This window comes from Capricornis sumatraensis, chromosome 17, assembly GCF_032405125.1.
Source record: "Capricornis sumatraensis isolate serow.1 chromosome 17, serow.2, whole genome shotgun sequence".
Classification (NCBI taxonomy): Eukaryota; Metazoa; Chordata; class Mammalia; order Artiodactyla; family Bovidae; genus Capricornis; species Capricornis sumatraensis.
The window spans coordinates 58,256,943-58,281,805 of NC_091085.1; the positions used below are offsets into that span (position 1 = coordinate 58,256,943).

Consider the following 24,863-nt stretch of genomic DNA (forward strand, 5'->3'; position numbering starts at 1 on the left):
GCAAACTGTTCCGACCGCCTTCATCATCTAAAGAGATCAGCAAGCCTCTTCCGGAAAGGGCCAGATAGTAAATATTTCAGGCTTTGCGGGCCAGTCTCTGTTGCAACTCCTCAGCTCTGCCGTAGATGATAAATAAGTGGGTAGACGTGACCACGTTCCGGTACAAGTGTACACGCAAAATCAGGCGATGGGTGGGCCCCTTGCTGCCACCTCCATCCCCTGGTTGGGAGGTTTGTCCAGGCCCCTCGCTCACCTGGGGCCGGGCCAGCGCCTGTGTCTTTCCAGGGCTGAAATCAAGGGTCGCAGAGAGGCCCCTAGCCCACTCCCGAGGCACACTCGTGCTCAGGAGGACATTAGCAGAGTCAGAGTGGTGCCTGGTCTACAGACTTGGGGGAGCTCCACCCTAGGAGCCCCCCACCTCCCCATCACTGTTGGTCGGGACCCTCCTCTGGCCGAGGCTGGCGCTGCAGGCAAGGGGAGGGGCACTCATTTGAGCAGGGCAGCCAGGGCTGGGGGCCTGAGGGCTGGCTAAGCGTGGCTGACTACCTGCCCTGCCTCACCCCTCAGCAGAGAAGCCTGTGTTTTTCCCGGCCTTTGCAGCTGAGGGCCAGAAGCTGCCCGCGGACCCCTCGTGCTGGACACCAGGCCTGCCCTTCCCCGTGCCGCCTCGCGAGGTGATCAAGGCCTCTCCGCATGCCCCTGACCCCCTGGCCTTCTCCTATGCCCCACCTGGTGAGTAGTTCACCCCAGCCTGGCCTCCTCCACAAGTCAGCCAGCAGGCAATCACTGGGTACCACCAGTCACCCACCAATCACTGGGCACTGCTTGGAACTGCATGCGGAAGGATCTTAGAATCTGACGGGTCCTAATGGGAGGGATGGTCTGGTCAGTGAAGGGAAAGGGGGCTCCGCTGAGGTTTGAGGAATCTCCAGCATGACAACGGAAGCACTGGTACTAGGGAGCCATGGGAGGTGCTTGAGCTGATGATGAGAGAGGCAGGTTTGGAGTGGGAGCACCAGCTCCCACCAGTGACTTAGAGCTGGAGAATGAGCAGGTCGAGAGAAAGGTGTAAGTAGGGGAGGAGACAGCTTTGGCTTACAAACATAGGCTGGATTTAGATCTTTCTTGAGGTTCCCAGTCCTGCTCGGCCCTACCAGCCATAGAAGGGGCAAGGCTAGAGGTGGATGAGGACTTTAATTAGCAAAGATCCTGCAGGACTTACGAGCCAAAAGAGCCAGAAAAACAGGGAAGGGTAAGCCAGGCAGTGGGAACAGCATGTGCAAAGGTCTGGAGGCAGGAAAGAGCCGGCGAAGCTTGAGACACTGAATCAGACTGCCATGGTGGAAGCGCAGTGCCCAGTGAGCCTGGGGAGACCACACCCGCAAGGTCAGGTGAACCTGAAAGCTGTGTCACAGGCTAATACCTTACCCTGGAGGCAGTGGGGAGCCACAGAAGGGTCTCCAGGGGAGGCGGGGGGAGCAGGTGAGCCAATAGACTTTGAAAAAGGTCCTTTTGACTCCTGTGAGCGGAATGAGCTATCGGAGGGTAAAGGAGGGATGGGGAGACCAGTTAAGGAGTCTAGGGAGAGTGGAGGGACCTGGTCCAGGCCCCGGAGGTGGGGTGGATGGAGGGAGGTGGGGTGGGTGGAAATAGTGGTGTCTGAACCAAGGGTGCAGACAGCTGCTCAGGGCAGAGTTGGGAGAGGAGCAGTAGGAGGCATGTGTGGACAGGCACTTCCCTGGACAGGACAGGGACACGGTGGGGAGAGGCCCTGGGGGCTGTATCTCTGACTGCTCCGGAGCCCCGTGAAGGACAGACATGTGCCCTGCAGGTCACCCGCTGCCCCTGGGCCTCCACGACAGCGCCCGGCCCGTCCTGCCACGGCCACCCACCATCTCCAACCCACCGCCCCTCATCTCCTCCACCAAGCACCCCAGCGTCCTCGAGAGGCAAATGGGGGCCATCTCCCAGGTGAGGTGGGAGGGCCAGCCCCCCAGAAATACCTGTGCCAGCTGGTGCCCAGAGAATAGCCCCTTCCTCTTTCAAGGGTTTGGCCTTTCCATCTGTACAGTTGGGGGAGGGGTCGCTGGGATCGATGGTGTCTGGGTGGGGGCCAGGCACCCAAGTGGCTAGGTCCAAGCTGGCTACAGCGTGCCCCAGGCTTCAGGACCTTGGGAGGTCACCCCATGGGGCATTCAAGAGCGGGGGCACCGCATCCAGACTGTGCGGCCTTCGGCAAGTTACTTAACCTTTCTGCACCTCCCTGTGAAACGGAAGAGCACGCTCACTAGACACCCAGCACCAGCATGTGCAAAGCCTTGGTCTGCCTGCCCCTTCATCTCCCTGACCTGCCGCCATGTGTTGCAGGGCAGGGGCAAGGCTTCCACTTTGCCCAGATGCTCGTGGGCACCATTTCCTTTAAACCAGGTCATGATGGCCACCACACAGGTGAGGGCCCTGAGGCTCAGGAGAGGCAGTGACTTGTCCACAGTCACTCAGAGGAGCAGTGGGGCCGGGACTTGAGCCCCAGGCCTCTCTGACCCGTGTGTGGTCCCGAGGTTCCCCTCCTCTTGCGCTGTCATGAAAGCGGGTGTCAGGAAGCCCTGGCTGAAGCCTCTGGGACCCATCACCTCTGCCCCCACAGGGAATGTCGGTGCAGCTCCACGTCCCATACTCAGAGCACGCCAAGGCCCCCGTGGGCCCCATCGCCATGGGGCTGCCCCTCGCCATGGACCCCAAGAAGCTGGGTAAGGATCCAGAACCCCCAACCTAGACGGCCGAGGCTCATCTCCCACCCTTTGTGTCAAGGGGTGAGGGAGGGCAATTTGGCCTTTGGGACTCTGGCCTGAGCATGGGGGGAAGGACCCCCAGCCCCTGGGTAGGGCGGGGAGGGGGGCCATGCCTCCAAATCCCTGCCCTGTGGCTCTGCTCACCGCTCTCGCCCATCCCCAGCACCGTTCAGCGGAGTGAAGCAGGAGCAGCTGTCCCCACGGGGCCAGGCAGGACCCCCTGAGAGCCTGGGGGTGCCTACGGCCCAGGAGACATCCGTCCTGAGAGGTGAGGGCGTGGGAGCTGGGCATGAGGCACGGTGTCTTGCCCTCATCCCTGTGGCTGCTCCTCCATCCCAGGGAGGGTCGAGGCAGGAATAAGACCCCTTATCCAAACCCTGTCTGAGAAGTGTCAGCTCCCAGAGGGTTTGACAGCCTCTCTTCCCAAGTGTCTGTCTCTCCATTTAGGGGCGGGGGGACTCTGCATTGAGACACCACGAGTGGAGGGGGTGGAACTTGCAGGTCATCAGGAGCACAGTGGGGTGGCCCTGGGTCCGGCTCTTAAGCCCTGTGTCTCATGTCTTCCAGGGACGTCTCTGGGCTCGGTTCCAGGCGGAAGCATCACCAAGGGGACCCCCAGCACGCGGGTCCCCTCCGAGAGCCCCATCACGTACCGCGGCTCTATCACCCACGTAAGTGTCCGGGGCCACAGCATGCGGGACCAGGGTGGGACTCGCAGGCAGCATTCTGGACGTGGCCCCGATTGGGGACAAAGCAGTGGGCAGCCCACCCACTCCCCGCCGGCATCCTTGTGCGGCCCCCGCCCCAGTGGATGGGGTGGCTTCCTGGGGATACCCGCTTGTTCTGTGAGCATTCATCTTCTCTCCTGGGAGCCAGGCATTTAATGTGCTGAACAAAAACCTCGAGGCCCCCCGAGGAGCTGGCAGGGTAGTGGAGGGAGGCAGACTGGTGAAAACTGAGCAGTGATTTCAGACTTTGAGTCAAACACTGCGATTAAGAGCATCCAATGCTGCCGAGGCCACATAGACAGGGGAGCTGGGGGAGACCTCTCAGAGCTGTGACCCCTTTAGGAACCTCAGGGAACAGCATTCTGGGCCCGGGGAAGAGCACTCCCTCCCATACGTGTCTGAATGATGAAACTTCAGGCTGCAGGCTCTGACAGTGAGGTGTCTTTGCACCCCAGAGGCCTCAGATCCCACCACGGAGGGGGCCCCTCATGCTTCAAGTTTCTCTAAGACCTGTCGGTTTTGAAATCACCAACTTATGAAGGCAGCTGCCAGGTACCTAGGGCCAAAGGCAGGCCGCACTCTCACCCAGGCAGGGACCGACGCCCCCGACTCAGTTTCGAAACCCTTTTGGTAAAATTGTCTCTCGCTGAGTCATTCTCATATTGAGTTGAGTCGTTCAATTTTGTCTGACTTTTTGCAACCCCATGGACTGCAGCGTGCACACCAGGCCTCCCTGTCCCTCACTATCTCCCAGAGTTTGCCCAAGTTCATATTCATTGAATCAGTGATGCCATTTAGCCATCTCATCCTGTCACCCTCTTCTCCTTTTGCCTTGAATCTTTCCCAGCATCAGGGTCTTTTTCAATGAGTCAGCTTTTTGCATCAGGTGGCCAAACTATTGGAGCTTCAGTTATCAGTACTCATACAGAGTAGGGATTCTTAAATCACTTTTTTTTGGCATGTGGGATCTTAACTTCCCAACCAGGGATTGAACCCGCACACCTTGCGTGTGAAGTGCAGAGTCTTAACCACCAGATAGCCAGGGAAGTCCTGCTGAGTCATTCTCATAGAGTGGTTTGGGATTAAAGGTCACCATCTGAAGTGCCTGGGCATCCGTTGGCCTCTGCTTTCCAGGTGGCCGTGACCCGAGCCATGTCGGTCATTCACACCCCTGTGATGGTTGTTGGCAGAGGGTGGCAGCTGCCAGATGTGTGCGGGTCAGACTTTCCCACAGCCTCTTGACCAGGTAGTGATGAAATCTGTGCAGGCAACACAAACACACAGACTCACACATACACAAACACACACACAAACTCGTACACACGTAGACTTACAATGGGTGTGCTTATGTCAGCTGCCCCTGGGGAGGCCTTTCCTGATGACATGCAGTTGGCTCCTCTGCCCTGTGCCCTTTTGAGGAGAGAGGTGACTGCCCACCACTGGACCGTCACCCAAACTGAAGCCCATTTATTCTACACTGTTTGTGCACAAGTCTTCTAAAGTGTGACCAGGGGATCCTGTCTAGGGTGTCTGCTTTGAGACGTCTGGGGAGACCTGTCCGGAGACCTGTTAGGGCATTTTGTTTTTCTCCTCCTTGAAGACCAGGATTTGGGATAAAAGCCCAGGGGGTGCCAGTTGTTGCCCTTACCCCACAGAAGGATGTTTCTTGGCAGAGATGCTCCCATGGGGAGACTCGAAGGGCACCAGTCCCGGGCTTGGCACACGGTCAGACTCACATCTCTGAATCGGCTCTTGGATTCATAGAAAGAGAAGAGAGACGTCTTGATCTGGGGACAGCTTGTCTGTGCCAAGTGCCTTCAAGAGTCGTAGACAGAGATTGCGTCTGTTTTGCAGATGTACAGACTGAGGCTCAGAGAGGCAAAGTGACTTGACAAAGGTCACACAGCAACTCGCTGGTAAAGCTGCTGTTTGCCATCCAGCAGTCTGGCTCCAGATTGATATTCTGACCCTCACACTCATGTTCTTGGAAGTCACCCAAGGCAGGATGCTACCCCATGGGGCCATCTTCTGTCTGCCTGAATACACCCCTCAATAGGAAGCACACTCCCTCTAAGGCCGTAGTTCCTGATGGGGTCAATTTTACCTCCAGGGGACACTGGGCAGTGTCTGGGGACGTCTTTGATCATCACATCTGGAGGGGCAGGTTGAGGGGATCACATGGCATCGAGTGGGTAGAGCCCAGGGCGCCGGGGTAGGGGCGCTGCTAAGCGTCCTACAGTGTCCAGGGTGGCCCCCACCACAGAGAAGCATCTGGCCCCACAGGTCACAGTGCCAAGATTGAGAAACCCTATGTCAGAGCTCAGATTTCTGGTGTCCCGCCCTGATGTGAGTCCCCATTCTCGTTTGGGGAGCGACACGCGGTCACAGGCACGTGGACTGACATCCCAGCATCCAGGCTCTGAGAAAGTACAAGTCACGTAGTACAAGTAGAAGCACAGGCCCGGGACCAGACTGCCTGGCTCCCCAGCCTGGCTATGCCCTCGTTTAGCCAGGTGAGCCTGGGCGAAGCTACCTGGTGTCTTGGTGCCTCGGTTTCCTCATCTGAAATAGGCTCAGTAGTAGCTGACTGAGGGCTGTTTCCAGGATTAAATGAGTCGATACCTGTACAGGGTTCAGAGCTTATTATTAATAATATCGCTGATGTTTGTTCCGTGTGGTTGTGTCCTGGAGGGCTCTGCCTCCCCCATTTTTTCTTTTTTCTCTTGGCCACACGGCAGCTTGCGGTATCTTAGTTCCTCAACCAGGAATTGAACCTCGGTGCCGGCAGTGAAAGCATGGAGTCCTAACCGCTGGACCGCCAGGGAATTCCCTCTGCCTTCCCTTTTGAAGCCGCATATGTATGAACACGTATGCAGTGATATACACATGTGTGCCTGTGTGGATTTGGAAGGCACACGTGCACACATCCTGGTCATGTCTGGCGAGTTGGGGGTGGGTGCGGTCCCTGGCCAGAGCCTGCAGGTGATCACCCGCCTCCACACCCCCAGGGCACGCCGGCCGATGTCCTGTACAAGGGAACCATCACCAGGATCATCGGTGAGGACAGCCCGAGCCGCCTGGACCGCAGCCGGGAGGATGGGCTGCCCAAGGGCCACGTCATCTACGAGGGCAAGAAGGGCCATGTACTATCCTACGAGGGTGAGTGATGCCGCCATGGCTATGAGAAGCTGGTGGGCGGGCAGGGGCTGGGCAGGCCGTCCCGTTCGGGGCTCTTTGATGTCCAGCAAGGACTCCTGAGGAAGAGGACCAATGGGGACCTGCAGGTGGTTGTTCATCTGGTCACTTGATGTTTACTGGGGGCCACCCATGTGCCAGGGGCTGGGGGTCCAGCAGATGAAGCCCCCTCAGAAGGCTCTCAGGACAGCCCCCCCTCCCCAGGTACAAATGGAAAGTCACCTTGTTAATCTTGTCATTAAACCTGTCTGTATCCACTGTGGCTTATTCACCAAACCCCAGACTTTGGTGTTTCTGGAGCTGGTCAAGAGAGAAGTTTCCAGAAAATATGGTTGGGGTTAAAGGGCAGCCAGATGTCTTCAGAAAACAAGTCTGGGGGAGTGTGTTGCCCTCCTGTCAGCTGTGTGTGGTTAAGAGCCGAGGAGAAGGAGTGTGTTCCCATTTTCCAGGTGTGGGAGCTGAGGTACAATGGTGTCCACTGGCCCCTCAGAGAACAGGATCCCTGGGACGGGGGTAGGGGAAGTCTTTGGTCCATTGAGGGGGGTTCCTCACGAGGCAGGGCTGGGGTGACACCAGGAAGCACAATCAGAGAGGTGGTGACCTCCCCGTCCCTGTAGGTATGTAAGTCAGGTATGTATGTAAGTCAGAGCAGGTGAAGATCGGCCTTAGCTGCCTCCCACCTCTCCTTAGTTCTTTACAGTTTAGGAAGCAGACTTATGGCCAGCCTTGCGAGTGGGGGAACAGGCCCAGGGAGCAGAAGCCCCAAGCTCACACCCCTAGGGCTCTGGCTCTGGCAAAGGCTGTGCGCTCTGATTGACGGCACGAGGGTGGCAGGCAGGGGCGTAACTAGTGACACGCCGCCCCCTTAACGCCCTAAGCCCCCCACTTCAGTGCTCCTCACTCCACTCGCCCTCCCTGGGTTCCGCTTCCCCACCCGGGAGCCCTGCCTGGAAGGAATTAAGGGAATCAAGGGCTGAGATGTCAATTTCCTGGCAGCCTTGGGCACCCAGGGGTGCAGAGATAAAAGCCGCTAATGGGCGCCCCTCTCAGCCGCTGGCAGCCGTAGGGCCGCAAATTGCTTCTCCTCCAATGGGCGGGTGCTTTTTCTTCACTATCCGCCTCCACCGGCCCAGCGCCCAGCCCCCATGGCCCCCCAGGTCCTGGGAAGCGGAGGTGGTACCATGGGGCTTAGGCACTTGCCTTTCTCTGCTACCAAGTGGTGGAGACAGCCTTGGGGACTGGCTGTCAGTTGCGTTCTGTGCCAGCCTCAGTACCTGGCTGAGTGCCCTGGGGGATGGCCAGGGGCCCTGAGAAGGGCGGACAGAGAGGCAGTCAGGGTGTTGTGAGCAGGGAGCCCTGGGTGGCATCTCGGCTCAGGCCTCCAGATCAGTTCTTGAGCCCCTGCAGGCCTTAGGTTTAGCATCCACAGAATGGGTGTCTGTCAAGGCTTTTCATTTTAGATGGCGGGGAGACTATGGCAACCCTGGGAGTGACGGCCATCTCTACAGGGGCCCTGCCTCTGTTCTCCGGCAGCTGATTGTCACCCTGTAACAAGTGCAAGCTCGCCAGCCAGACTTCTGATCTCTCCATTTTTATCTGATATCTCCTGGTGTTTAAACATCAGCAATCAATTTTGAGAAAAATTAGGAGCGGTGATACCGTCTATCCGCCAGCCACTAGTTTGTAACCCCGTGGAGGAGCTCCTGCTCTGAGGATCCCTCGGGGTCGTGATGGAAATCCGTGAGAGCCAGGGTACCCTTTATTCTAAGGGGCCGGCCTGGGGCGTGCAGGACGTGCTTCTGATACCCACAGACTCCGCCACCCCTGGAAGGAGAGGCCAACTCAGGATCCCCCAGCCCAATGGGCAAGACCGAACCGTGGCCTCCTCGGGGGCCCCCTCCTGGCTGCTCAGACCCATGGCCAGTCGAGCACCCATGTGCCCAGCCTGATGTGCCCACCCTCTGGGCTCAGCCTGGCTGGATGAGGCCACCCATGCTGTGGACCCTCCTTGTCCCTCCCACGTCCAACCAGACACACACTCTCCCCACGTGGACACAGATGCACATGGTTTTTTGCATGTGGCCTCACGTCGTTCACAGTGGACACACACACACAGTGTCACACGTTGCGCACACACAGACCACATTGACACACAGGGATGGTTGTGCCAACCCTGCATGTTCACACTCAGCTGGTGCATCTTTGCTCACATGCACGTGGTTCTGCACGTTCACGTCACACGTCCGCTCCCACGAGTGTTCGTCTGTGCACACTCACATGCCTGTGGACAGTCAAAGGTACAGACCCACCAACCAGCAGAGCAGGCCCTGGGCTGGACTGCCGGCTGGGGGTTCCTGCCAGGAAGGCCCAGCTGGGCCTGGCTTCAGCCGCGTGGCCGACGGGCCCTCGTGACGGGGGTCCGTTTGAGCTGCTGTCGCCCTCCGGCCCTCCAGGTTGCTGGCCCTGGGCTCGGTGCACACAGCCTCCCAGGGCTGCCCTGCATCGTGAGCGTGGTCTGGTTTCCAGGTGGCATGTCCGTATCCCAGTGCTCCAAGGAGGACGGCAGGAGCAGCTCAGGCCCTCCCCACGAGACAGCTGCCCCCAAGCGCACCTACGACATGATGGAGGGCCGCGTCAGCCGGGCCATCTCCTCAGCCAGCATCGAAGGTGTGTGCCCTGCCCGGCTCCCGACTCTGGGGGTGGAGCAGGGGCCGTAGGACCTGCCCTGGGGGCTTCCCCACTTGCTGGGTTACATCAGCTCCCCCTGGGCAGAGTGCGGGAATAGTTATCCCGACTTTACAGATAGGAAAGCTGGGTGTTTCTGAGGCTCCGTCCAGAGGTGGCACAGGGCCGAGAAAGCGGGCCACTTGCCAGCTGGGCCCTCTATCGCCACCACCATCAGCATCAGCTCGGGGACCGGGTGGCTGGAGGGACCCGCTGGAGGGAGGCAGGGGCTGTAGACCCTGGCCAGTCACTGCCCAAGGCCGGGTCAGGGAGCCGTGGGACGATGCTGTCGCCCGCCCCCTCCAGGTCTCATGGGCCGCGCCATCCCGCCCGAGCGACACAGCCCCCACCACCTCAAAGAGCAGCACCATATCCGAGGCTCCATCACGCAAGGTACGCTGCCCTCTGCTCCCGGCGTGCCCAGCCACCGCACCCTTGTGGCAGCTGCAACAAGCCCTCGGGTTTACAGTCGAGATGGGCAGGGGAGGGGAGGCATACCAGAGTGCCGTGGGCACCCAGGGAAGGCGTATAACACACGTGTACATGACAGGTACGAGTGCAGGTTGAAAGCCAGAGCAAGGCATGAAAACCAAACTTGAAAGCAAACTACTGCCCATCACCCTTCACTCTCATTTACTGAGCATCTCCTGTGCTCTGTGCTGGGTGCCACCCCAAGTGCTCTCTGTTCATCATCTTATGGAACAGCCTCCGAAAGGAAGACACCCACATTCTCCTGGCTGGTCAGTGGCAAGCCAGGTACTTTTTAACATGCTTTGTATCTGTATCATCCCACTGAATGTGAATGACTTGGTGAGGTGCTTCAGTTAATACTCCCATTCTATATATGAAGAAGTTGAGGCTCAGAGAGGTCAACTCATGTCACACAGCAAGTGAGGACTTGAACCCAGGTAGTCAGGCTTCAGAATCTCCCCCAGGTTAGGATGAGCAAGGTGGGAGGCAAGTACACACGGGTCAGCGCCCCCTCCTCCCTGGCAGGGATCCCACGGTCCTACGTGGAGGCCCAGGAAGACTACCAGCGCCGGGAGGCCAAGCTCCTGAAGCGCGAGGGCACGCCGCCACCGCCACCTCCGCCCCCTCGGGACCTGGCTGAGGCCTACAAGGCCCGGCCCTTGGAGGCCCTGGGTCCCCTGAAGCTGAAGCCAGCCCACGAGGGCCTGGTGGCGACGGTGAAGGAGGCTGGCCGCTCCATCCACGAGATTCCACGGGAGGAGCTGCGGCGCACGCCCGAGCTGCCCCTGGCCCCCCGGCCGCTCAAGGAGGGCTCCATCACGCAGGTACGGGGGCCAAGGTCGGGGCAGAGGATACCGATAGGCATGGCTCTGGCCCCTGTAAATGGGGGAACTGAGGCCTGGACTTGTTGAGTGCCACACCCAAGGTCACACAGCTGCTCACTACTGAGTTGTCATTATATCCATTCCAGGGTTCATAGCAGGGGCTTTATATTATACGCATGACCTCATTCAGTTGTATTTACAGCCCAGGAGAGTCATACCCAGGCTTCCCAGGTGGCTCAGTGGGTAAAGAATCCGCCTGCAATGCAGGAGACACTGGAAACAAGGGTTTGATCCCTGGACTGGGAAGATCGCCTGGAGAAGGGCATGGCAACCCGCTCCAGTGTTCTTGCCTGGAGAATCCCATGGACAGAGGAGCCTTGCAGGCTAGAGTCCATGGGGTCGCAAAGAGTCAGACACGACTGAAGCATCTGAGCCTGAAGTCATACCCATTACCCCCATTCTTCAGATGGAAAAACTGAGGCCCAGAGAGGTCAAGAAGCTTGCTGAGAGCCCAGAGCTAGGTGTAATAAAGCTTGATTGCACCCTAAGTGTGAGTCAGGCGCTCGCTGCCTGAGAACTTGGCATCATGACTTATGTAACCCTCACAACAGTGTTGTGAGGTGTCCTCATTTTAGTGGTGAGGTAACAGGTTCAGAGAGGTTAAACAACTTCTCTGGGGTCACACAGCAAGTAAATGGCCATTGTGAATCTCAAATCCAGATGTCCTTACATCTGTAGCATCTTTGCATCTTGGCCTCCTCCGGCAGGTTGCATCCCCACCCCACCCCTGCGCCTATCCACTGCCTGTGGCACTGGGCCCCCCAGAAGCCCCAGCCTGGAAGGGGAAGACGAACTCTGACTCTGTGAGGAGCTGGTCCTTTTGAGGACCTAAGGACCACTATCTCTTCACAGGGTCAGAGATGTGAACAGGAAGGAGAATGAGATCCATGGGGGACTGCATGGCTGAGAGGTGGTAGGGAGGTGGCCAGGGGGCCTCAGAGTTGAGTCAAGGCTCAGAAGCACCTAGGGAGAAGGCAGGAGTGGTGGGAAGGCTGTCGAAGGCCAGGGGTCAGGTTTGGCGCTCAGCCTACAGGCAGTTGTGGGCCACTGGCAAGAGTCCATCATAGATCCAAAAGGGAGGCCAGTCTGATTCTAGAATATTCTTTCTAAAATGAGGGCATTTCCCCTTCTTAAGAAAGTAAGTAAAACATTTGTGAATAAAAGCAGAGTTGTCTTACTTGCAAAGACACAGAGCCCACTGTACCCTGGGTTTCCCAGGCCTGCTTAGACAGGGTGGAGTCTTCTCCCAGGCAGCCGAATTACAGTCTCATCATGATCCCTGTTCCTTCAGCTGCCCTTTCTGGCCCAAGAGCAGACATAACCTCAGCCCTGACCTCTGAGACTTGAACCTCAGGGTGGTGGAACTGGATTTTACGGCTGGATTTTCTGGCTTGGCTTTGGGTGGGTCAAGGAGGGTCCCAGACTGATGGGAAGAAGGCATTTACCCTCATGGGGTTGTTAAGTTTCTTTCCAGCAAATCCCAAGGGCCAACGAGGGTCCCCCACTTGCTTCAGGAAGGGCTGACCTCTGCACTTTGTGCCCCCTTCTGCAGCCCCCAGGGTGGCTCTGGGGGCCAGGGGTGGGCAGGGCAAGGGCAGGTGGGCTCATCTTAGGTTTAGCAAAGCCCTTCACCCCTGCCCCTGGAGCATGAGATGTCTCTCCCATTTCCTAGCAGAGAAACAGGCTCAGAGAGGTTGTGCCACTGGTGGTCACGTCCCCCTTTCCCTCCGCAACCCCGTCCCCCCCAGGGCACCCCGCTCAAGTATGACACCAGCACGTCCTCCACCGGCTCCAAAAAGCACGACGTGCGCTCCATCATCGGCAGTCCGGGCCGGACGTTCCCGGCTGTGCACCCGCTGGACGTGATGGCCGACACCCGGGCGCTGGAGCGTGTCTGCTACGAGGAGAGCCTGAAGAGCCGGACGGGTGCCGTCAGCAGCTCGGGGGGCTCCATCACCCGGGGGGCCCCGGTCATCGTGCCTGAGCTGGGAAAGCCGCGACAGAGCCCCCTGACCTACGAGGACCACGCGGCGCCCTTCACCGGCCACCTACCCCGCGGATCACCAGTGACCACACGGGAGCCCACCCCGCGCCTGCAGGAGGGTGCGTGAGCCAGGGCCCGAGGAGGGGTGGGGCGGGGGCGGGGCGGGGGCGGGGCCGCCTTGGGCTCTAGTCTCCGAAAACTGCCTTGCCCCTTGCCGTCCAGCCCTTAGCTCAGGAACATCCTCAGGGCCACCACACCCAGCCCACCTGCCAAACCTGTGGGTTCTGCCTCCAAACCATCCTCAGAATCCTCTGCATCTCCCTGCCGCCTCCAGTCCACCTGGCTTCCCTGACTACTTTCTTGTGCTGCTATAATCTGCTTCCCAAAACGGCAGCCAGAATACTTTTTTGAAATATTTACATGAGTTAAGCCACTATTCTGCTTAAATCTTTCTATTGACTTCTCACTGCTCTTAGGGGGAAAAATAAAATCACCGTTTTTCCGCCATGGCCTTGCAGGATCCGGCTCCACCCGCCTTTCCATCTCACAGCTTTATCTCTGTGACTTGACCACACTCAGCTTTCTTTGCTCAGGACCTTTGCACGTGCAGTTTCCCTATGCCTGAAATGCACCCTCCCCCCTTCAGATCTTTACCTAACTGATTTCTTTTTGCCCTTCAGGACTCTGTTCAAATGTCACATTGTCAGGGAGGTTACTTATGGTCACCCTCCCCCTTCACTATTCTGGTCACATTCTATCACAGTTTAAATTTTTCTTCAGAACACTTATTACTTTGAAATTCTTTTTTGATGACTAGTTGGTCATCTGCCTCCTACATTGAATGTCAGCCCCATGGGGGCCAGGGTTTTCCTGTTTGGTTTGGTGAGGGAGCCCCAGCTCTTAGAAAGTACTAGGCATATCGTAGACACATGATAACTATTTTTGGCTGATTGAATGAATGAGCAGAAAAGGGAACAGAAGAATGGATGAGCTTTTTAAAAGAATAAAAATCAGAAGCAAATGAGTGAATGAGTAAATAAAAGGAAAAATGAACTAGAGGCAAATGGATGGACGAAGAGGCCTGGTTTCTGGGACCCCAGAGACCCCACTCTAAAACGATTTCCCATAAGCACTAACTTCAGCAGCCCCCATGCAGGGGGTGGGACACCCGTGTCTGAGGTCCAATGCCATCCGCACTTGGCTCATCCCCACAGGCAGTCTCTCGTCCAGCAAGGCATCCCAGGACCGAAAGCTGACATCCACGCCCCGGGAGATTGCCAAGTCCCCGCACAGCAGCGTGCCTGAGCACCACCCCCACCCCATCTCGCCCTATGAGCACCTGCTCCGAGGGGTGAGCGGCGTGGACCTGTACCGTGGCCACATCCCGCTGGCCTTCGACCCCACCTCCATACCCCGAGGAATCCCTCTGGATGCAGGTGATTGTTCCAGACCCAAGGAACCCTGTAGCATCAGTGTCAGCCCAAGGGCTCCTCAGGCATCAACTAAGCTCCACTAGAAGGGGAAACTGAGGCATGCAGGGCGGGGAGAGGGAGAGCCCCAACATTGCAGTCATGTCAGCAGTTGAGGTGAGAAAGAATTTCTCTTGGGGGGGTCTCAGGGTCATGCTGGGTTAAACATTTTTTCAATGGTTTTCTTTTCCTGTGAGACTTATCAGCGCCTTGAAAATTGCAAATGTATCAAAAGAGGGCTCAAGGGTGTGCATTCCCCAAACAGACATGATCTGAAAATCTGTGTAAAAGGACACAGCCCTTAGGTATTTTTGTGATCCACATTTCGGATACCCTGTGATCCACATTTCGGATACCCTGTGTTTGGGTGAATTTTGATCCCAAGAATATTATCAGTAAGAGGCACCCTCGGGTATGTTGGAGAGCAAGAGTTTTTCTACTTTGAGGCTCTCAATTCTGTTTTGTGGGAGTGTTTGGGAGAAGCTGTGGGGCATTAAGACAGGCAGAGGGGCATTCCCAGCTGAGGTGTGGGCCGGCCTGAACTTACTCCCCTTCTCCTGGCAGCCGCTGCCTATTACCTGCCCCGGCACCTGGCCCCCAACCCCACCTACCCACACCTGTACCCGCCGTACCTCATCCGTGGCTACCCCGACACGGCGGCGCTGGAGAACCGCCAGACAATCATCAACGACTACATCACCTCGCAGCAGATGCACCACAACGCGGCCACCGCCATGGCCCAGCGAGCCGACATGCTGAGGGGCCTGTCGCCCCGAGAGTCCTCGCTGGCCCTCAACTACGCCACCGGCCCGCGAGGTGGGTGGGGCAGGGTGCTGCCAGGCACACGGCTGGGCAGGACCCTCTACCCAGAATCGGCCTTATCCCTGGTCTGCCCAGGTTCCTGAAAGCACAGGACACGTATGTGCCCACGCCTGTACACCTGTCCTTGCCGAGAGTGGTCACCGTAGAGTCCCGAGTGGTGTCACCTTGCTGAGAGCACACACAGACCCAGCGGGTGGTTTATTTTAACTTACTAATATATTTTGGCTGCACCTCGCAGCTTGTGGGATCTTAGTGCCCCGACCAGGGATCAAACCCAGGTCCATGGCAGTGAAAGCCCACGTCTTAACCGCCACGCTGCCAGTGGTTTAGAGTTGTGTGTGGCTGCGTCCTGGCTGGCACATGGGCTGTGCATGTGCCTGTGTGTCCTGTTGATGTATGTGGTCCTTTAAAAAAAAACTTGGAAATGTAAGGCTGTTTGAACTTCTTGTTCCCTTGATGAGCACCCAGCCTGTGGTTACTTTGCACATGAATATTACACTCTCTAGAAACACTTCTGGAATGTTCTTTCGGAACAACCAAGACCTCGTTAGGGTCCAGTTGTTAAAACTGGTCACACTAGGTATTTCAAACAGTGGGGATTGAATACAAGCAACTGATGGCCTAGGGTCACAGGCAAAAGGGGCACAGCAGTGTATGCAGTGGCGCCACCTGCAAGCTACCTCTACTTCAGGGCTTGGGAGCAGCCGGCATTCAGACCTAGGGTGTGCACCAAGGAGGGAGCACGGGGCAGTGCTGCTCCAGCGGGTGGTGCGCTGCTCCAGCGGGTGGTGCGGTCCAGAGAGCAGGCAGCCTGGCTCCCCTCCTCCCCAGTGGCTGCAGCCCCCACCCCACCTCCTCTCTCACAGGCATCATCGACTTGTCTCAAGTGCCACATCTTCCTGTGCTGGTGCCCCCAACGCCAGGCACGCCAGCCACCGCCATGGACCGCCTCGCCTACCTCCCCACTGCACCCCAGCACTTCAGTAGCCGGCTCAGCAGCTCCCCGCTCTCCCCAGGTGATGCCCCCACCCCAGTGCTGGGCGTCCTTGGGCAGATGCCTTGGCCTCTCTGTTCCATCCCGGAACATGAGTCAGGGTGCGGGGGGAGCTTTCTGTCCTTGGGGCTGAGCCGCAGGCCTTTGGGCTTCCAGGAGGCCCCACTCACTTGACAAAACCCACCGCCACGTCCTCGACCGAGAGGGAGCGGGAAAGGGAGCGTGAGCGCGAGCGCGAGCGGGAGAAGTCCATCCTCACGTCCACCACCACCGTAGAGCACGCACCCATCTGGAGACCCGGTAGGACGGCCGAGCCCCCAGCCCGCGCCCCAGGGGCGGGGGTGGGGTCTTCGCAGCCGCACCACGGGTCTGATAGCACAGCTTGCCTCCCCCAGGTACGGAGCAGAGCGGCGGCGGAGGCGCTGGCGGCAGCGGCGGGGGTGGGGGCAGCAGCAGCAGCCGCCCCGCCTCCCACTCCCACGCCCACCAGCACTCGCCCATCTCACCACGGACCCAGGACGCCATCCAGCAGAGGCCCAGCGTGCTGCACAACACGGGCATGAAGAGCATCATCACCTCCGTGGAGCCCAGCACGCCTACGGTCCTGAGGTGGGCCAGGTTGGCACAGGGGTGGAGACTGGCCCATGGTGGGGGGGCCAAGGAGTGGGGAGCTGGTCACTGGATACAGGTGGAGGGATGTGCACTGGTACCAGTGGGCCCGGGGATAAATGGGAGGGTGAGTGATGGGTGGGCAGAGAGTTGGGTGAGGAGGTAAATTGATGGATGATTTGGTTAGATGGATGGATTGTGATAGATTTGGATAAGTGGATATCCACTTATGTGGATGGATAAGTGGATGGATGACAGGTGAGTAGGTAGGCGCATAGGTGGGCCAGTGGTAGATGGAGGGATGGCAGACTAGATGAATGGATAGGTGGGTGGACAGACAGATGATAGTGGGTGGACGAATGGACTGATGGTTAGAGCTAGGTGAATAGGTGGGTGAATTGATGGGAGGCTAATTGGATGGTTAGATGGTTAGATAGGTGGATGGAGGGTAGATGGGTGAATAGGCAGATGATGGGTTGGGTAAGTGGAGGAATGTATAGTTGGGTTAGCTGGTAGGTGGGTGGGTGGGTAGATGGGAAGGTGCATAGGTGATGAGCTGGGTAGGTGGATGGGGGTTGGGTCGATAGATGGATGAGTAGGTGGATGGGGAGTGGGGTGGGTGGATAGGTGAGCAGCTGGGTAGGTTGTGGAGTTCAGGAATGGAGTCTGTGGAGCAGAGAGGAAGAGTCAGGGCGAGGGCTGTGAGGAGAGGCTCTCCTGCTCCTGCAGGGATTCAGCAGAGCCCCACAGGGAGGACGAGATCAGGTGCCTCTTGTCTGGATCAAGGCCAGAGGTTCCCTGGATACTGGAGAACCTGCAGAGGGCCCGGATGTGTCCGGTCCCCGGAGTCCACTTCCTATCACAACAGGCCCGAGTCCCTGCTGGTGACCCACCTCCTACCACTGCCCAAGGCCTGTGGGCTGAGCTGCCTGACTGGGGACAGGAGTTTCCCCAGGGCCCTTCTCTGCCCAGGGACCAGCTGCTTCTTCCAAAATGAAGCGTCCCTTCATGCAAGTCTCCCCACACTTGGCTGCTGTAAATCATGCCCTCCCCACCACAATTCCAATTACAAAAAAACAACAACGTCATTTACCAGAAGCATCATCTTGGTGTCCTCCGAGTCAGTTCCCAGCAGTTACACAGAACAGGAGCACCTGACTCTTAAGAGGAGGGTGCCCAGACATGAGCTCCCACCAGCGACAGCCGGTGAGAAGCTGGAGCAGGAACATCAAAGCCTTCCCCAGTAGCAGCTGAGGAAGACCCTTGAGGGTGAGGCTTAGTGAAAGACTTCCTCATGGAAACACTGGGCTAGAGAGAGAGACCAACGAGAGATAGTCGGGCCAGCTCATGTCCAAGCCTGTTTCCTCGTCTGCAGCGTGGGGATAGTTACACTAGCCTGTGAAGGTCAGAGGGAGTGCATTTGTGCATTTCTTCCTCCTGGTGGGCTTGCAGTGGGTCTCCTGCCCTGTGCTGGGTATGGGGGACATGGTGATGCAAGCCCTGCCCTCTTAGGGCTTATGGTTTAGACCAGGGCAGCAATCAGGGAAGGCTGCCTGAAGAAAGAGGCATGGGACTCGAGTAGCCAGCTGCAGCCCAATTGGAGTGAGGCGAGCACTCTGGGCAGAGAAGACAGCAAGGAGCCCTGTGTGGCCCCTGGTGGCTGAGGTGAAAGAACTGGGCGCCCCTGCCCTTTCCTCTAACCTCCCACCCTGGCCCACCCTCAGGGCCTTTGCCCTTGGGGTTCTGATTCTTCACGGGGCTCACTCACTTCCTCTCCAGCTCATATGCCAGCCCCTCAGGGAGACACCCCACCCTACTCATGCCTGAGAGCTCCCTTGCTGTTTGCTTGTTTTCCACCCAGAATCATTACCTTCAAGCAACTGCCACAATAATAGGAGTTTAATTGATCATGTTATCATATCAGCCTGTGTGTAGTGTGTCTCCTCGCCTAGAACATAAGGCACTTTTGTCTGTTTTGTGCACTGTCATATCCCTGATGTCTAGAACAGTGCCTGACATAGTAGGCGCTCAGTAAGGGTTGATGGGATGATGGATGGATGGATGGATGGGTGGCTAGATGAATGGATGGATCGGTGGCTGGATGGATGGATGGATGGGTGGCTGGCTGAAGGATGGATGGGTGGCTGGATGAATGGATGGATGGGTGGCTGGATGAATGGATGGATGGGTGGCTGGATGAATGGATGGATGGGTAGATGGATGGATGGATGGATGGGTAGATGGTTGGATGGATGGGTAGATGGATGGGTGGATGGGTGGATGGGTAGATGGATGGATTGATGGGGTAGGTGAGGCCCTATGGCATGGGGTCTCGCAGGCCACAGTTGGGAGGGTTTATTCTGGGGAATGTGGGAGTTATTCCGGGCAGTGGCGACCCCTCAAGGTGTCAAAGTGAGGGAGTGACCCTGCCTCAGCCTTAAGGGCCACAGCTGTGGGTCCTGCAGCTGCTGACCCTCCCTCTCTCCTCCCCCAGGTCCACCTCCACCTCCTCGCCTGTCCGCCCAGCTGCCACATTCCCACCCGCCACCCACTGCCCGCTGGGCGGCACCCTCGATGGGGTTTACCCCCCACTCATGGAGCCTGTCTTGCTGCCTAAGGAGGCCCCTCGGGTTGCCCGGCCTGAACGGCCCCGCGCGGACGCTGGCCACACGTTCCTCGCCAAGCCTCCAGCCCGCGCCGGGCTGGAGCCCGCTTCCTCCCCCGGCAAGGGCTCCGAGCCTCGGCCCCTGGCGCCCCCCGGCTCCAGCCACGCGGCCATCGCCCGCGCCCCAGCGAAGAGCCTCGCATCCCACCACGCCAGCCCAGACCAGCCGGCGCCCCCCGCCTCAGCTGCGGACCTGCACCGGGAAAAGACTCAAAGTAAACCCTTTTCCATCCAGGAATTGGAACTCCGTTCTCTGGGTAAGACCACCCTGACAGCGGCCACCTTCATAGACGCGATAATCATGCGTCAAATTGCTCACGATAAAGGGCCGCGAGAAGGAGGTTCGCTGGCCAACGACTCCCCTCGCGATGGTAAGACTTCCGGCCCCGCCACCCACCCACCCCGTCTTGTGGCCTAAAGATATTTTCAGATCTCTGCTTTTTATTTTTCCCCTCCCCCCATTTTTCGTTGGTTTTGGTATTTTGTTTTGAAACTCGTCTTCGTCGATTGCACGCTCTGATGATTCCTCAAGCTGCGCCTACCCACCCTCTGATCGGAGCGGGGAGCACTTCATCATTTGCACATCGTTTTTATCATGATTTTTCTTTTTTCTTTTGGATTTTCGCTTTTTTTTCCTTTAATGAATGGATCTGTGATTTTGATTCCAGCTGCGCCTCCCATCTTCCCCTTTGCACCTTTGTCTGGGGAGCGGGGCTGCGGAGGGGCGCAGGCCCACGCCTTTGCCTGCTGCTGTGTGTGGTTTGGAGGCCGCCTCCCCCACCCCGCCCCACTGCCCCCAGGGTGTACAGTGGGGAGGAAGTCGGGGAGGAAAGAGAAGCACCTTCCCACTTCCCAGTAGGAGCTGGGAACCTGGCCCCTGCGTCCTCTGCCCAGGTTGTGAGGGGGGTCTTGGGGATGCTCTGGCCCCGTGTCTCCCTTGCTGACCCACCAGCCAGCTTCCCCGGGGAAGAGGGGAATCTTCTGTGCCTGTCTCCCACCTCCAGCCCCAGCTCAGGGCTCCTCTGTGCTGGAGAGGGGGATGTGGGGGGGACGACCCTGGGATCCGAGTGTCACTCACCACCACACTGGCCTCACACCCTCGCCACCCGTCCGCTGCCTCTACACTCCCTTCCCGAAACCCACCCTGCCCCATCTCCGGCCCCACCCCGGCCCCCACCAGCCGGGTCTGTCTCCCGTCCCCCTTGCCCACCTTGTTGCTGTCCGTCTCTCACTCTCTCTGGGTCTCTCTCCATCTCTCCCGACCTGTCTGCCTGTGTGTCTCGTTCTCTTCTTTTCTTCTCCGTCCACCTCTCTTTGCAGTGCTGTCTCACCCTCCTTTCCCGACATGTCCCCACCCCTGGCTGGCCAGCAGCCCTCACGGTGGCTCACTCCCGCTCTCCGTCCGCCCAAATCTTCCCCGCCTCTGGCCCGGGGGAACCCATCCATCGTGGAGGGGCGGGCTGGGAAGGGCAGCCCTGGCCCTGGCTTTGGCCTGACTCAGGGCCTCGCCCGGCTGCAGGTTATCACGGCGGCAGCTACAGCCCCGACGGTGTGGAGCCCGTGAGCCCCGTGAGCTCGCCCAGCCTGACCCACGACAAGGGGCTCCCCAAGCAGCTGGAGGAGCTCGACAAGAGCCACCTGGAGGGAGACCTGCGGCACAAGCAGCCAGGTGGGGTCCTGCCCCCACAGACGGGGAAGCTGAGGCACTCGGAGGCAGTGGAGTTGGCCCCGTGTCTCAGCTCAAAGGGCGGAGCCGGGATCTGAGGATGGCAGCCCCAGGGGGCCACCGGCCTTGCCCACCCTGGCCATGCCCTGACCAGCCCTGCTCTGCCCGCAGGCCCTGGGAAGCTCAGCGGCGAGGCGGCACACCTCCCACACCTGCGGCCGCTGCCCGAGAGCCAGCCCTCGTCCAGCCCGCTGCTCCAGACCACCCCGGGGGTCAAAGGTCACCAGCGGGTGGTCACCCTGGCACAGCACATCAGTGTAACTACCCCGCCTCGTCATTGCCTTTGCACCTGGGGCAGGACTAGGTCCTGAGAAAGGGAGGGGAGGAGGGTCCACATGTCCTCTAATGGGTTAACTGAGTCCTGGGTAGGGGTGGGGGGCGAACCAGGGATCTGGGGGTTGGCAAGGGCACGTCATGCCGGGCGTCCCAGAGTCGTCTCCAACTCAGGTGCTGTAGCTGTCCCCCCTCCTCCTCCACCAATGGGGCGTCAGGTGCATAAGCCCATCCACGATCCATACGTCACACATGCTGGCCAGTTGAATCTGACCCATCTCGGGGCCCAGCTGGGGACTTCTGGCCTCACCCCATGCCCCTGGGGGCATTGAGCTGCTACAGACAGGCTCAAAGCTCCTGGGGAGCCGAGGCCCACGCCCCAGGGTTCTGCCCCCAAAGCTCAGCTCAGCCCTCACCCCATCTGGAAGGTTCTGGCAGCTGGCTGGCACCTGACCCTTCATGTCTCCCCTGACCCTTGGCCTGCAGGAGGTCATCACGCAGGACTACACGCGGCACCACCCACAGCAGCTCAGCGCGCCCCTCCCTGCCCCCCTCTACTCCTTCCCCGGAGCCAGCTGCCCTGTCCTGGACCTTCGCCGCCCGCCCAGCGACCTCTACCTCCCACCCCCAGACCACGGGACCCAGGCCCGTGGCTCACCCCACAGTGAAGGGGGCAAGAGGTGAGCAGGGGTGGGAGACAGGGTACCCCTTGCCAGTCCCCACCGAGGAGCTTTGTTAGGTGTCTGCTGCGGGAAGGGTGAAGCTCAGGGAGGGCGGGGAGTTGGCTCAAGGTCACAGAGCAGCTGGACCCCTAGCTGACACGTACACCACACTCGGGGGGTTCCAGACACCGAGCTAAACCCTTCACACACGCCAACCAGGATCCTCACCACAGCCTCAGGAAGTATAGGCAGTGTTACCCCATTTCACAGATGAAGAAACTGAGGCATGGAGCAGTGAACTCCCTTGCCCACGGGGACGCAGCCAGTAAGTGGCGGAGCTGGGACTCGAAGCAGAGCTGTGTGATGTGAGAGTAGCCTCCTAGCAGGCGCACATGCACTTCACACTCCTGGTTACCCCTAGGGGCCCCCAGTCAGAGAGGAGAGAGGAGGACCCCCTTGAGGGCCCTCCACTAGGATGAGGGAGCCACTCTGGGTGGCACACAGAGGAAAGGAGGTGGCAGGATGTCTTTGGGGGAGCAGTGGGGTCCCTGGTGTGGGGAAGCAGCAGGGGTTCGACAAAGTGCCCCCCACGGGCCAAATCCTGCCATAGCCTGTCTTTGCACAGTCTGTGAGCTGAAGACGGTATTACATTTTTAAAGGATTATTCTTTTTAAATGAAGAAAAATATAGTCGAGACCACAACTGGCCCATCACTCCTGAAATATTTACTGTTTGGCTCCTTATAGGAAAAGTGTGCTAAGTGCTGGTTTAGAGTGAGGCAGGGCTTGCAGGGGAGTGGAGGGAGGGGTGCGCCCTCTTCAAGAGGGACAGCTCAGAGCTCTGACCACCACTGGGACCCTCTCTCCACCCAGGTCTCCAGAGCCAAGCAAGACGTCAGCCCCGGGCAGCAGCGAGGATGGTATCGAACCTGTGTCCCCGCCGGAGGGCATGGTGGAGCCTGGGCATCTGCGGGGCACCATGTACCCACTGCTGTACCGGGACGGGGAACAGGCGGAGCCCAGGTATCTTCTCAGTGGCCCCTCCCCTTCCTGGGGCGCTCAGGAATACAGCCCTTGCCCACCTGTGGCCTTGGTCCACCGCTGTGCAATTGGGGGCTTGACAAGGGCTTCAGGGTGCAACTGAGGACCTCAGACCTACTAAACAAGGTCGAAACTTGGGAGACCTCCATGGCATCTTGCAGGGTCTTGGGCTGGGGTCTCTCAGCTCAGGCTGGGCCCCTGTTTGCCAGCGCTTGAGGATCTGAGATTTGAAGAGCTACATGTTCTAGACCAAGCCGGGGCCCAGGGTTGGGAGGGAGGCAGAGAAAAAAGCCCCCTCATCTCAGGGGAAGGTGTGATCTGAGCCCATTTGGGGCCCTTTTCTGGGCGTCTGACTGTGGCAGGCAGACAGGTATGGCCCACCAGGACAGCTGGGGTTCTCCAGAGATACCGGAGCCCAAGGATAGGGGATTTCAGAAGACGTGGTCCCTGAGAGACTGAGGAAGCAGGCTTGGGGGTGGGAAAAGCATGATTCTGAATTTCTAAGGCAGATCAGGTGGTGAGCGCCCCATCATCAAGGGTGTGCAAGCTCAGCACCAGGTGAACTGACCTGTGGTGTCTGAACCTTGCAATAGGATGGGCTCCAAGTCTCCAGGCAACACCAGCCAGCCGCCGGCGTTCTTCAGCAAGCTGACCGAGAGCAACTCAGCCATGGTCAAATCTAAGAAACAGGAGATCAATAAGAAGCTGAACACCCACAACCGGAATGAGCCAGAATACAGTAAGGGGCCCACCCCCTCCCCGGGAGAAGGATGACGGGGGCGAGATTGGGGACCAGCACGGCCAAGTGGACCTGCCGACCACCTCTCCTGCTTGCCCATCACCTCATGTTCAAGGAGCCCAGGGTGGTCTCTCTTTTTGCTCTGGGTACCTGGTGGCACAGAATGCAGTGCCCAGAATGGTGCCCAGCGCACAGGGGGCTCTCGGGGAATATAGATGGGGGTCACGCGTGTCTCCCATTCACAGTGTGCCTCACTTTTGTGATTTTCCCGTTTGTATGGTTCCTGGATGTCAGTCCTAGCTCAGCTCCCCACCCCTATTAGCACAGCACCTGTCCCATAACAGATGCTCAGGAGACCCTCTGAGCCAGTAAACCAATGAATGAAGGGTCCTCATATCCCCAGCTTCAAAGAGCTCTTTAGCTGGGGAGAGCTCGAGGGCCTTGCAGAGCCTTTTCTTTTTCTGGGGCTGGCATTGCAACCTTGAAGACAGTCCCTGGCCCAGGCTATTAAGTCCAGAACCTTGTCAAGTGCCATGCGCTGGCCAGTGGGTGAGCAGCCCCCTAGAGCTGACTGAGAACGCAAAATCTCAGATGTCAGGGCCATCTGGCTGTGACCTCTGTCACCCCACTGATCACCAGGACTGATTTGGCTGACCTGGCTGGCGGGCGGGCATCCCCTTCCTCCCTCACTGCTCCACGCGTGTGCCTCCGAGAGCTGTGCGCTCAGTTGAAGAGGATGACCTGCCCCTCTTTGGTCAAGGGTGTATGAGTAGCTCTGTGCTCCCCTCTAGCTGTGCTAGAACCTCCACACAAGCGCTCAGGGTCCATTTTTAGGAGAATCCTATGGACAGAGGAGCCTGAAGGGCTGCAGTCCATGGGGTTGCAAAGAGTCAGACACGACTGAGCAACTTGGCACACACACACAGGGTAGTCAAGCTTCCAAGACTCGAGACAGCCAAGTGAGGTGTTATCTATGGCAGGCTGCCTTTTTTTTAAAAAAAATACAAACTCTCAAGTGCTGCCCCAGGTGGTGCTGGTGGTAAAGAATGCACCTGCCAATGCAGGTAGATGTCAAGAGACACGAGTTCG

At 58.4% G+C, this 24,863-nt stretch overlaps 1 protein-coding gene across 3 annotated transcripts in view; it reads left to right on the top strand.

Moving 5' to 3' along the window:
* Positions 1-24,863, top strand: part of NCOR2 (nuclear receptor corepressor 2) — a 157,658-nt gene that overhangs the window by 126,569 nt on the left and 6,226 nt on the right. For 2 of the 3 annotated variants that reach the window (XM_068989807.1, XM_068989808.1), the window contains exons 23-43: positions 568-732; positions 1,832-1,971; positions 2,645-2,747; positions 2,953-3,057; positions 3,357-3,460; positions 6,526-6,676; positions 9,239-9,379; positions 9,743-9,829; positions 10,433-10,731; positions 12,540-12,894; positions 13,990-14,211; positions 14,809-15,060; positions 15,933-16,082; positions 16,217-16,360; positions 16,456-16,669; positions 19,164-19,591; positions 20,854-21,003; positions 21,172-21,317; positions 21,820-22,013; positions 22,868-23,017; positions 23,629-23,774. In XM_068989807.1, coding sequence (XP_068845908.1) covers positions 568-732; positions 1,832-1,971; positions 2,645-2,747; positions 2,953-3,057; positions 3,357-3,460; positions 6,526-6,676; positions 9,239-9,379; positions 9,743-9,829; positions 10,433-10,731; positions 12,540-12,894; positions 13,990-14,211; positions 14,809-15,060; positions 15,933-16,082; positions 16,217-16,360; positions 16,456-16,669; positions 19,164-19,591; positions 20,854-21,003; positions 21,172-21,317; positions 21,820-22,013; positions 22,868-23,017; positions 23,629-23,774 — 3,846 coding nt within the window. The remainder of the gene's footprint in view (positions 1-567; positions 733-1,831; positions 1,972-2,644; positions 2,748-2,952; positions 3,058-3,356; positions 3,461-6,525; positions 6,677-9,238; positions 9,380-9,742; positions 9,830-10,432; positions 10,732-12,539; positions 12,895-13,989; positions 14,212-14,808; positions 15,061-15,932; positions 16,083-16,216; positions 16,361-16,455; positions 16,670-19,163; positions 19,592-20,853; positions 21,004-21,171; positions 21,318-21,819; positions 22,014-22,867; positions 23,018-23,628; positions 23,775-24,863) is intronic. The other variant, XM_068989806.1, reaches the window with a different exon arrangement.